Source organism: Lipotes vexillifer, unplaced genomic scaffold (genome assembly GCF_000442215.2).
Source record: "Lipotes vexillifer unplaced genomic scaffold, Lipotes_vexillifer_v1.1 scaffold1332, whole genome shotgun sequence".
NCBI lineage: Eukaryota > Metazoa > Chordata > Mammalia > Artiodactyla > Lipotidae > Lipotes > Lipotes vexillifer.
Genome location: NW_006785374.1, coordinates 51,943 through 65,761, shown reverse-complemented (window position 1 = coordinate 65,761; position 13,819 = coordinate 51,943). Strand labels below are relative to the sequence as shown.

Here is a 13,819-nt window from a genome sequence, read left to right as displayed (position 1 = left end):
GCCGCTCCGCGGCATGTGGGATCTTCCCGGACCGGGGCACGAACCCGTGTCCCCTGCATCGGCAGGCAGACTCTCAACCACTGCGCCACCAGGGAAGCCCTCTGGCATGGAACTCTTGATGGTATGTGCAAAAGCCATTTGAGCAAAAAGGTTCACATCATGGGCCTATTTTATTACCAGTTAGCTCAACCACCTTGTTCATGGCCTACATGAGATCTAGTTAGGATCTAGCTCATTATTTACTTCAAAACTAACAGCATCTTCATACTTTCTTTTTTACGTTTATGTCTTCGTTCAGTTTAGTAATTTACCTGTGATTGTCTAAATAGAGATTTTTCTGTCCTAGGGAAAAAAAACCAAAAAACCTCATTAAGTTCTTTGACATGCATTAGCTGATAAAACCATAGTCAAGTGTTAGAAAATATTTCTAAATATTTTAGAATTTCTAAATATCTAAAATATTTCTAAATATCTAAAATATTTCTGATTTCATTGCGTCTTGTATTCTTCATTGGAAAATTCCCGAGGGCTTATTTTCTCCTTATTCTAGATCTTTTAAAAAGTAAGCCTATGAGAAAAACCCCCAAGTTATTTTCTCTGTTCATTCTATGTCTATAGTTAGCTAATTGCTATAGACTTAATGCTTGTGTCCCCCCGCCCAAATTCATATGTTGAAATCCTAACCCCCAATACGATAGTACTAGGAGATGTAGCATTTGGCAGGTGATTAGGTCATGAGGGTGGAGTCCTCATGAATGGGATTTAGTGCCATTATGAAAGAGACCCCACAGAGCTCCCTCACCTCCTGCCATGTAAGGACTCAGCAGAAAGATGGCCTTCTGTGAATCAGGAAGCAGATTCTCACCAGACACCGAATCTGCTGAAGCTTTACTCTTGGACTTCCCAGTCTCCAGAACTGTGAGAAATGAATGTTTGTTGTTTAAGCCCCGCAGTCTGTGGTATTTTTTTATACCCACCCCAGATGACCTAAGACATCAGTAAAGCACCATTTTTATTTTTATGTTCTGCATTTGGAGTTTAGCCATATACTATTACTCTATGGTCATTGTGAGGCTGTCAAAACCTCCACTCCTTCTGTAATGACCTGAGACTTTTATTGTGGTGTCACTGTGCAGAGATGATTGTTCTGATGCCTTCCTGCTTAATCTCCCAGCCTCTGTATTTGTATTCTATAAAGTGGGAATGACACTTGTATTAGAGAGTTATTCTGTTAATTAAGGGGCAATACATAAAGCACCAGGCACACGGAGGACACTTCCATAATTCTCTTTCTCTTCTCTCATCTACTCTGGGTACCTGCCCCAGAGTGGACATTTTGGGGGGTGCTTTTTCTACTTTTAATTTGGGTGAATTTCTGTGGTTCATGTACTCTAATCTTTGTATGTTTACATGTATTTCCTTATTTTTCCAGTTTCAGATTTCTGAAGGCTCCTAAAAATTTTTCTTCCTCCATTTTTACCTTGTTTTATGATCTTCCTGTCTACTTACTTCTTTCTTTTTTTTTTTTTTTTTTTTGCGGTATGTGGGCCTCTCACTGTTGTGGCCTCTCCCATTGTGGAGCACAGGCTCCGGACGAGCAGGCCCAGCGGCCATGGCTCACGGGCCCAGCCGCTCCACGGCATGTGGGATCTTCCCAGACCGGGGCACGAACCCGTATCCCCTGCATTGGCAGGCGGACTCTCAACCACTGCGCCACCAGGGAAGCCCCTTACTTCTTTCTTTATCTTGATTTTACCTCCTTCAATCATAAGAATAAGCCTTAATTAGAAAATATTAGTGTTGGCTGTTTATGTAAGAATTTATTGTGCACTAGAAGAGAGATTTCAGTTTTATAAATACTATAGGGCATTTCAAATAGAGCCTGAAACCCGCAGCACTTTAGTCATCTTCCAGACCTCTGGTCAATAAATCTTACCAATGTGAAATGAAAGTTGAGTCACACTTTTGTGTTTTGTTGTTGCCTTAGTATAATGAAAGCTACTGTCTTGTGGCTTTTATGCTATTGAAATAGAAACTGCTCAACCTCAAGACTCTTGGGCTGGAAGACCATCATACCTTTACCACCATCTGTTCTAATGCCCATGGGTTAAGACTCCACGCTTCCACAGCAAGGGATGCAGGTTCAGTTCCCTGGTCAGGGGGAACTAAGATACCATATGCCGCTCTGTGTGGCCAAAAGAAAAAAATGCTCATGCTGTCTGACCACTAGTTTAATAAGGAGGGCACTGTGTGTTTTTCTCTTTCATAAGAAGTACTTGTCTGTCGCAGAATTAGCCTAACATCTTGCTTTTGCAAAACCCACTGAATTCCATATTTTTGTGGACAATGTCTCATGCTCACATGGAATAGCTGTCTTTTACCCAAATCCATAATAAACCCAATTTCCAAAGCCATTACCTGAAATTTCCTTTTGCTTGTTTCACCTATGTTTCATAAAAAACATTCATGTAGCACAACAATAAAAAAGCAATGTTTGTGCCTCTTCTTAAATAGGGATTTGCTTTTAGTAAGTTGATTCCTCTGAGCTCTCAGTTATATTTTTCATAGTCCTAATAGGAGCTTCTTAAAATTTCTTCTATTGTGCCAGGTATAAGGTAGATAACAAGTTTGATAACCCCAAAGAGACTTGCATTAAATAGTGTAAACAGAGAGGGAGATGGAAATAATCAATCAAGGCATATGAGGAGAGACCGTAAGGACAAGGTTTCTCATTTTAAAGTCTCCTGCTCTCTCCAGCCCACACATGTTTAGGATAAATACCTTCCTCTCCTTCTGTATTTGACAGTAGCTACAGATTCCTTTTGAAGGTCGGATTTGAACAATTGAGTAGGCATGAGTTTTCATTTTTAAAAGCCAAAGTTAGAGAACACTTTTCTTCTTTTTTAAAAATTTTTTATCAGAGTATAGTTGATTTACAATGCTGTGTTAGTTTCAGGTACACAACAAAGTGAATCAGTTATACATATACATATATCCATTCTTTTTTAGATTCTTTTCCCATATAAGTTATTACAGAATATTGACTAGAGTTCCCTCTGCTATACAGTAGGTCCTTATTAGTTATCTATTTATATATAGTAGTGTGTATATGTCAATCCCAATCTCCCAATTTATCCCCCCCCCCCATTTCCCCTTTGGTACCATGAGTTTCTTTTATGCATCTGTGATCCTATTTCTGTTTTGTAAATAAGTTCATTTGTACCATTTTTTAAGATTCCACATATAAGTGATATCATATGATATTTGTCTTTCTCTCTCTGACTTACTTGACTTAGTATGGTAATCTCTAGGTCCACCCATGTTGCTGCAAATGGCGTTATTTCTTTATTTATAGCTGAGTAATATTCCATTGTGTATATGTACCACATCTTCTTTATCCATTCATTGGTCAGTGAGCATTTAGATTGCTTCCATGTCTTGGCTATTGTAAATAGTGCTGAAATGAACATTGGGGTGCATGTGTCTTTTTGAATTATGGTTCTGTATCTAGAGAACACTGTTAAACGACATTCTTGAGTTGTCAGTACTGATGGGTGCTAAACTGGGATTATCGTGCCCAACCTGTGTATACATAAACGCGTTACAGCTGATGAGATAGCATATTTAAGAGTTTTTTCATCATTATCCTTTCCTGATCATTTTTTTCCCCAAAATACTTTAAGATGGTTGTGCGTGATTCTGTACATCAAAATTTAAAGTCATAGTTAAGTAGTGTAACAAAGGATTAAGTGCTTAATTCTTTATTTTAATTAATTTTCAAGGGTTACTTATTTAATCTTAAGTATTTACAAATAGATCAAAATAATAATGAAGAAATGTCTTCTTTAAATGGATAAAAACCAGTTCAAGACTGCTAGCCTGGGGATGCAGTTGGAGTCATTGACTAATAATGTATTTAAGGAAATGCCCTAAGTATCCTGAGCCATTTCCTTAATTGGGCAAAGGACAGATGTCCAAGGCCATCACTGCTCTAGGAGGGCAGTTAGTTTTGTCACTCCTCTTATGCCTGCATGCTTTGAGCATAGTGGGCAGTGATTATAGTTAACATCCATGCAAGCTTTCTAAGTGACAGGAAAGGTAGTAAGCTCTGTGCATGCATGAAGTCTCTTAAATACTTGCTGATAGTCAAGGGAGTAAATAAATGAATGGTCATTGCTTCCAGCTTCCAACACAAGAAAAAGCTCTTTTACTCAGCTAGTTAAGTAGGTCTAGATATTTATGGGAATTTCAGTATTTTTTCTTCATGAGTGAATTATGACAACATCCTTGACATCTATTGATGTTAATATTCAAATTGAGTTGATAATGTTAAAAAGTGCTGTTTTCTGACATATTTGATGTTTAGTCACTTTATAATATACTACAATCCAAGTAAAGATCTTTCTCGAGAAAGACATTAAATAAACACAGTTGTAACAACATTGTAATATGAATTAATTCAAGAGCTATTTAAAAAATCCCCATTTAACCTAATATCATTATTATCTGGAGAACAGATTAATGATTTGTAATTTTCTGATGATTAAACTTCCTTAAAGTTTGATGTTCTCATATATCATTAGAATGAATGTGCCACTTGTAAAATATTAATTATTCATAATACCCAAGAATTACATCTGCTTTATTCTTTTATTATAACTGTCCTGAATAAATCAACCCATGATAATTACTTTATATACTCAACCTGATTGAACAAAGATGGCAACCTATTGTGGGTTTTTATAGCACGTATATCGTAAAAGTTTTACTAGTGCATCATATAATTATTCAAACCACAATGAAGGACATGCCTACTAAAATACCTTCATTTATAGCCCATGATTCTGGTTACAAATACTTAAACACACACTACTGATTTTGTAGGGTTTTATCTAGCTTCTGTATTGGTTTCTCTACAATTCAGTTTTCTTCAAGACAGGAACTATGTCTTTTGAATGTCATTAATTAGTGGTGAGAACAGCACAAACTAAGTGAATACTATCTTTTTTTATGTATTATAGAAGGATAATGTTTACGAAATTCTTTAAGTGGTTTCATTCCTCAGGCTTTCATAACATTATCCAGCTAACTTATAGCCAAAAATAAAATGGATAATTCGTAATATTCTAAGTAAAATTTTCTTTTAAGTCTTAACAAACATTTGTTGCTAAACCTATGCTATGTTTACCATCTTTGTAAAGGTAATATTCAACAGTATGTTTCAAAATATTGAAAGCACCAATTATTAAACATCCTGTGAAAACACTTATACCCTGTCATTGACAATCCAATTAAATTCCTTTAAATTTCTTTTTTTTTTAATTGAAGTATAGTTGATTTACAATGCTGTGTTAGTTTCAGGTGTACAGCACAGTGATTCAGTTATGCATATATATGTGAATCTGTTCTTTTTCAGATTAGTTTCCCTTACAGGTTATTATAAAATATTGAGTATAATTCCCTGTGCTATACAATAGGTCCTTGTTGTAAATTCCTTTAAATTTCTTATTTTTATTTTGGGAAATACCTACAAGGATCCCATGGCCAAATGAAAACAGGATTTTGTTAAGGGATTGCGGGAAATTTCTGTTTTGTATTTGTGTTGTTTTAACATAGCATCTGCAATAGAGTAACACAAATATTTCTAACGTATTTAACTGCATGTTAAACGGATTACCTATCCATGTATGTCCTTAATTACTGACGTGTACACTCTGCTCTAGAGATCACTTACAATATCAATCTTCAAATTTCACATGACACTGAAGATGGCATTTTGTTTCAGAAAATGTCTAGCAGAGCATGGGGTCACCTGAGGGCTTGGGAGGGGTACCTCGAGACTCGGTTTAAGGATTCTTTGTGTGTGTGTTTGTTTAACGTCCAGCACCTGTTCTTCCTGGAGCCTACCAGCAAAGCCATTCTCAAGGGTATGGGTACATGCATCAGACCAGCTTGTCATCCATGAGGTCAATGCAGCATTCACCAAATCTAGTAAGTGCTCATTTGAAGCGTTCCTCCTTCCCTGGTCTTCATATTTTATCTCCAGAATGTAAATGCACATAGAATACAGTTGAATTGAATAGGGTCCATTTTTTATATAAAGGGTAAATGATGATGTGTTGCATTTTTACAGGCTTCCCTAAGGAAGTGGAAGACATATAGGGGTAAACCGTTGAGAAGGGGAGGCATGATGAGAAAACATGCAAACAGTAAAACATCCAAAGACTCTACCAGTACTATAATCTCATTGTTATCTCATGATTGGAAGTCGTCAACTATGGTCTTCATTCAGTAAAAAAAGCACAAATATCTGGTCATGTTAACTAGTGAATCAAAATGGCCACTGAGAGCTAAATGACACAGCCAGCATATGTCTTTTAGTCCTCCTCTGGAAACCTTGGAGTGCTGATTCATTCACTGAATGTAAGGCTTGGAAGCAGTGTTCCGGGTCATTTAGTCAAATGTGGCATCTTATGCCGAAATTGCTTCTCCAGGCTCCCGACGCAGTCCCTTGGCCTTTGCCTGTGCACTTAGAAACAGGTGGCCCTTCTAAGCTTGTAAAATACCTTTTTTAAAATGTATTTTTGTTGAAGTATAGTTGACTTACAATATTATGTTAGTTTCAGGTATACAACATAGTGATTTGGTGTTCTTATGGATTATGCACCATTAAAGTTATTATAATATTATTGACTGCTTTTTCTGGGCTATACGTCACACGTCTGTGACCTACTTATTTTTTATAACTGGTAGTAAGGTATCTTTATTCACTCTAAAGTTCTGTGCATCTCAGCCAGTTTCCTCAGTCTATGAATACACTTGATTTTGAGATTGTCTGATATTATTAGCTAAACTCTTGGCCTCAAATGAAAACAAGTATAGTAAAACTCATTTTAAAAATTTCCTCATTATAACAAGGATTTAATTATACGTACTTAAATATTCAGGACATTTATATGCTAGATTTCTATCACTGTGATACAAAAACCTATTGAGTATATTATGGATTTTTTCTTTTATTTGTTTTAAATATTTTTAAGAGGAAATAAAAATTTTTAGTAAAGTTCATTACCTCTGCCAGGGGACCGACGGTAGTGATTTGGCAGTGACTTGGACCTGTCTGCCACTATGGTGGGTTTTGTTCTCTGAAGAACGTGGACTAGGGGAGAATCTACATAATCTAAGGTCTCTGGGCTTATCTGAAACTGGGGGAGTGGCTTTACTGCTTCAGAGCTTACTTTTTGACGGGCTAGCTATTGTATTTAGCGGCTTGCTCTGGCCCCCAGTATTACGTCTTTTGCCAGACTAGTAACCCTGAGATGAACACAGGACAGACAGTATGCTCTGGTTTGCAGGACTCCAGAAATAGATGTGCTTGGGAAGATTCCTGATAGTTACTTTATGCGTGGGTTGGTTTGTTGCGATCAGCATTTGCGGCTGTGACTATCTTGGTGTCCATCGTGTGACCCCGTCTTTCCCTCCTCAGAGGACCTACCGAGCCATGTACGATTACAGTGCCCAGGATGAAGATGAAGTCTCCTTCAGGGATGGCGACTACATCGTCAACGTGCAGCCCATCGACGACGGCTGGATGTACGGCACGGTGCAGAGAACTGGGAAAACGGGGATGCTTCCGGCGAATTACATTGAGTTTGTTAATTAATCATTTTTCCTTGCCCTTTGAGCTTTGTTCTGATGTACACTAAACGTAATCTTTTTAAAAGATAGAAGATACTTTTAAGACAACTTGGCAGTTATTTTACAGTAATCTATCCTTCCTTTGACAATTAGACACGCAGGTACCAGGAAGAAGGAATGACTTCTGGGCTGAAAACAGCAGCATTTTCGGTAATTCGTATAAACAAAATAATTAGGTCTGGAGACCTGGTGCTGCTAATTGTGTTAATGTTTTCCTGTGATTGGCTATCGTGAACCCTTCTGGGGAAATGTATTTTTGTAGACTTTAATAGAGACGTTGATTGTCCCTTAAATGTCACAAGTATATGAAATTTCTTAGCTGTCCCTTTGGAATCACCAGAAGCCAGTCCTCTTAATTCAGTAACACAGCCGATAATTTAAAAACCATTTAGCTTTTGAGTCACGAGGCAATTTCCAATTCAAGTGAAAATTGCCTAAATATATTAAATGTAAGCAGTGGCAGAATGACAGTTTGGTTAAAATTATATTGACTGGTGGCCTTAGGGATCTAGAAACTTCTACTGAACAAAGAAATTTCCTTGTTCCCTGGGCCAACTTGGGTCTATTTATTTCTTATTTGTACCGAGGTGTATCCTACTCTCCATTTACATTCTATGGACCTAAGTATATGCTTGGCTGCATAGAATGTCAGGACCAAATTACATCACAGCTACTCTACGAAGGGCAAATTTTAAGGTCATCTATATTATTTCCCTAATACTAATAGCCTTTACCCTGTTGCATGTCATGTAGGTTCAAGCTTCTGTAACATAGGCAGCTGCACTGCCTGTTCCTGTTATTAAAACAAAAAGTGTGGCTGATATCTAAAAGCCCTTTCCTCTAGTTGCCAGCTCATCAGAAAAACATAACTTGAAAAGTTGCTTGAGATTCTCTTGCCGCATTGCACTCTAGTTTTGAAGGATTTACACCTTAGGAAATAGATGTATACTCTAGCAAATAAGTGATTTAGGTGTTTATTGAACAGCTTTCATTACCTTAATGCCGCTATTGATTTAAAAGCAAAGAAAACTTCATAAAAGCCAGTTACAAAGTTGGAATACGAAGTGTGCTGGGGGAAGCCAGCGAACAAAAGATTACCAGCTCCGCACACAGGGACAGGTGATCTGGTTTCTTATTTGGGAAAATGGTATTCAGATTCTGGAATGGGAATCTAGCCACTAAAACCGCTTAATGAAAAGACTTCCTTTCCACTTTCTGGTTTTTATTTTGTAAATCACATCCAGTGGTGAGATTGGGATGTCCCCAGAGATTTGAGGTACAGGCCCAACAGGTTGTTCATTTAAAAAGAGATTGTTGTCACGTTTTCATTTCCAAATGAGTGACTTTGCGGGCTCTTGCTGGATTCACAGCCGTGACAGTCATGTCGTGAAGTTTAACCCGGAGTCCACAGTCAAGATCAATGGAGAGACTAAGGTCCATCAGCAACTCTGTGTTTTTCTGACCATGCCCTTAGTGAGACTTGCAACAGGGTAGCAGTCATGTAGGGTCTGACTCCATAGCTGTAATGAAACTGAAAAAGTAAAGTTACAAAAATGTAATCAAATGTATGGGCCTTGGGGCTTTCTGCCTTAATAATATATTTAAAGAAATTAACAAAATATGCTGTAAAACATCTTTTACTGAAACGTTTATTGGTCCAAAGGCAAATGTTAATTCATTTACACCTTTGAAAAGTAAGCACATCATTTTGAAAATCTGTAGTCTTATTTTATCGGGCTAAAAGAGTAATTAAATAAGCTTTATTACATTCAAGCTGCATCTACATGACACTGATGTAAAATTGAAAAGAGAAAAATTCAGGCAAATAACTAGAGATTTTTTGAGGGGGTTTTACATATTACCACATAGCCAGCTTGGCGGATTTTCTGTCATTGAAATGACCAGTTGTGATTCATCTGATTAAACCCCATATCGATCTTGGTGTCTTATACAAAAACCTGCAAAGACAAGTGGAACTTGCAATATTCTTGCAAAAATTTCTGTGCATTAAAACTGATGGCAATAAGCTTGCTTATTAGTTTTATTATACCATTAAGTAAATATTTAAGATTCACCCAGACAGACTACTTTTTTGTGATTATAGAAGAGTAGTTGTTGATTAAATTTGCAGATGAAATGTAAGACGGGTACAATTTTTGATAAATAGCACATTTATAGGAAGCTCAAAGGAAACCGATTTGAAGTGATGATTATAATCGGGGAAGTAACTACATAAAGTAACAGCTTGATGTTTCATTGTTTTTCTCATCCACTGATTTCAAAATCAGATTCACTGAATGTAAACGTCAATACTTATTTGGGGAATAATTCTCCTAAAATTTTAAGCTTCACATAATGTTTGCATAGTAAAATGTTTCTGATTTCCAGCCTTTAGGAATTAAGATCGGATCAGAATTTAACTAGAGGGCAGTTATTTTACAATAAAGACTGAGGGAGAAACAAGTTGCACATGTTCCTGATGCTATGATTTGATAGTGTTGTCACCATTACTAAAGCCTGTCAGGATATTAAGCATCTCAGCAGAAATATAGGAAACAATAGATGTATAAAACCAAAGTGCTATTTTTACAGCATCATTTTCAAAACTGTATTCTCGGACAACTTCTCCCGTCTCCACACTCCCCCTCTCGCCTTCGATTTGGCAGCAGGCAGATGCTACATATAACGCTGACAGCTCAAGAATGGTTTCAAAAACAATCCTTTTAAAAATCAAGTTAAAGAGGACTGTGTATCTGCCCGAGCACAGAGAGCATGCACCTGATTTTCTAAATGTGTTCTCAAACCTGATAAAAGCACAAGGGCAGTTTGATACGCTTTTCAAAGTTCCGAAAACAGAACTGTACGTGGATGGATCATCTCTCTCTTGAGAAGAGCATGGCAACAGAATATATTGCTTTTGGTGTAAGTTTTTGTAGTAGGCGTTTTTACTAATTCTCGTTCTCTGGGAAAGCTTTCTACTTCTAACCTGTGGCAAGACAAAGTCTTCACGTCTTCTTGTTATTGTTTACACATCCGCAGTGTAGCCCACTTGGAAATATTTATCTGGTTGTCAGATCTCCGCGCTGTCCCTGCATCTTCTCAGGCCTCCCCCACCTCAGACACCACACAGGAATTTGCAAGCACAATTCCCAGGAGCACCTTGTATGAATATGGATGCGATTAGCCCAGCCCCTCTCTTGCCACCAGGTTCATTGCATGAGGATGACGAAGATACATTTTCGCCAGTCTCGCCACAGTCTCTCTTTCCTTATCCTCCATGTTGAGCTAGACAACACTCTGGGATTTGGGAAGCAGACTTTTCTAAACACACAGTGGAAGCTCAAGGTGTATCTCTTTTTCAGGTTTGTCCATCTCCAGTGGAATGTTTTTAATGAAAAGATAAAGAAAATGTGTGTGATCCTTTAATAACACCTCCCTATATAAAGTGGATATATTAATAGTTTATACCAAAATTATAATATAGAGATATAAAAAATATATAGGTGCCTTTTTGATTACCCTTGTTTATTCACTATGGTCTTGGAAAGAAAACCAAGCAAGCAAGCTTCTGCCTATTCTATAGTAATATTTTATTATATGATTGGTATTTTTTATGGTGGGGAAGTGAGATGCTCCTGACAGATACGAAAGGTGATAGATGATTGTATTTTACCTCTAGAGGTTTAGAAAATACTGACTTCTTCTGTCTATTTCTGAAAGGTTCTTTGTGGATTTATATATAGTTGAGATGCATAAACATTAACTTTAGGTTTGAGATTTAAAATACCTATTGTAAGATAGAAGAATTATGTTATGAGGCTGAATTCATTACATAAGATGAAATTCACTTCATAAATTCGTTATACCTTAGCTATTTGCTTCTGATAATCTGAAAGTGGCTAGAGTACGGTTGTTTGGGGTAACTCGACATGGAGGTGAGAAAGCTTTAGTTAATAAGAAGCTGTGTAAACCAAGCTAAGAATGCTAAAATGAAGGCCTCTATCTGAAGTATTCCGTGCCCATTAGGGTTCTTTCCAGGCACTGTCAACCAGTGCTGATCCAAAAAGATCAAGACATTGTACGATGCTTCTGTGGCCATCATTCCCTGATCCGCAAGCCTGGAAGGATCCCTAAGGCAAATCTGCTCCCCAGTTGTCCATGTTACTTCAGTATCTTCATGGGAATTCCATAGGCTTTTTGTGTTTGATATGTGGTATTCAATTTGCCTAGTATATACTTCTTTGTAATCCAGTTGCTGTTAAGAATGATTTATTTTAAAGGAAAAGAGAAAACTGCATCATAGTTCCCTTCTTCGGTGTTCATACAGTGAACTGCTGAGCATTTAGTAGCAGCACCGAGTGTGTTACAGGAGGGGTGTGGAACCGTTGGTCTTTGACCTGTGATTGAAACCCAAAATTGAATCATTGTGCAGATTGGCTTCTCTTTGCCTCAAAATATGTAGAATTGTGGTTGATGATTAATTTGCAAGATTGTACTAACTTTGAGAGCATAACAGTTTTACAGGAAACGCTTCATGTTTTTAAAATGAAGGGGCTTACAGAACAGTACAATGTTATTAATATAATCTGGCTTTTGTTATGCAAATTGTTAACACCAGCTATTAAAATATATTTTAGTAGAAATGCTTTAATTCATGTTTTTTTCCTCTACACTGTGAATCTTTAAGCCTTGGTGGACTAGAGCAACATCGTGCTGCCCAAAGGACTAACCTATGCAAACTAGTTCACATTTTAGTGGATGTCACAGGAATTGTGTAACAAGACGTTATTTCCCCCTGCATAATGTACAGCGGCATTGAAATAACACATTAAGCCTAGCGTCATGTATGTATAGATAGTTACTCACAAACCCTTCACGGCTACCATAATCATTAGTATTACCATTCGTTTAAGAGCAGATCGCTGATTTATCTGTTAAAACGACGTCAACGATGTCAGAACAAGAATGACAGATGGATGCGTCGGCCTTGGCTTCCAAGTGGTCCCTGCAAGTGTTCTCCTGTGATAGAACCGTGTTCTCAGATGCGCTCTCTCCAGGGTATTGTTATTCTGTGTCTTCTTTCTGTATTTGTAAAACATTATAACGCTTTAATTTCCTATCTCTACACATTCAGTTTGCTTAAATAAATGCAGGATATAACAAAATGGTTCCACTTGTTGGTTCTCACCTTGGTTTCTTGGAGCAGGGGTCATTGATAACACCCTGGGTATGGGTTTATCGAGACAACTCATGTCAAATGGCCTCGAAGGTCTGTGGTGGCCTCAGCACACTAACCTCGGTGAGTCATTCAGAACGTGTCTTCTTCCCCCAAATAAACTTAGCTTTAAATGATAACAATATTATGCTTTTGCAAGCTCAGTCTCCTTCTGATTTTATATCAAAGTACTATAGTAATACATCATCGTAGTTCACCTCTTTCAAGGTTAAATTCCTCATACGTCCTCAATAGTACAGTTTTAATTTTCTTGTATTTGTAAGATGAAAGAAAACAGCTTGCAGCAAAGAACAGAAAATGCACAAACGGAGTGCATGAAACAGGGAGATGCTCCGATTTCCCAGCTCAGAATGGCTCATTTATCAAAGAGGAGAATTGCTTTTTTCCTGTTTCCCATAGTTGGAAAAAGTGAGTTACTTCCTTTTTTTTGCCCTCGTATAAATCTGCTGAGACTAGGATCTTAGCTTTATTGTGTTATCTTGTAGAAGTTCCTCTTTGATGGTGCCTAAACCCTCCTAACTGTAAACTGATAGACTCTGCTGATGCCACACTTAGTACTCCTGCTCCTAGAATAAACACGCTTCATAATCTTGAATTTTGTGTACCTCATATTCCAAAAGTCTGAAATGAACCTTTGTATGATATTAATCAGCAAACATACTGATAATATTTCAAATGACAAAACAGCTTTTGCTCATTTATTTATTTGAAGAATTTACTTTTTTTCCCTCTCTCTCGAAGTTATTTTTCCCCACCATGCTCACAGATTTTACTCTTTGGAACGCAACCCACAGAGAAATGGGTAACTTAGTAAGATTTTTTTTTTTTCTGAATGAAAATAATTTAGGTTTAGAATAAACTATGCTTATATTTTTATTAACTTAA

General features: G+C 37.3%; 1 protein-coding gene across 2 annotated transcripts in view; it reads left to right on the top strand.

Annotated features, from left to right (window-relative positions):
• NEBL (nebulette) overlaps positions 1-13,609 on the top strand; it is a 346,434-nt gene extending 332,825 nt beyond the window's left edge. The window contains exons 27-28 of one of the 2 annotated variants that reach the window (XM_007457418.1): positions 5,885-5,991; positions 7,487-13,609. In XM_007457418.1, coding sequence (XP_007457480.1) covers positions 5,885-5,991; positions 7,487-7,663 — 284 coding nt within the window. In that variant the 3' untranslated portion in view covers positions 7,664-13,609. The remainder of the gene's footprint in view (positions 1-5,884; positions 5,992-7,486) is intronic. The other variant, XM_007457419.1, reaches the window with a different exon arrangement.
• Positions 13,610-13,819: the final 210 nt, after the last annotated feature.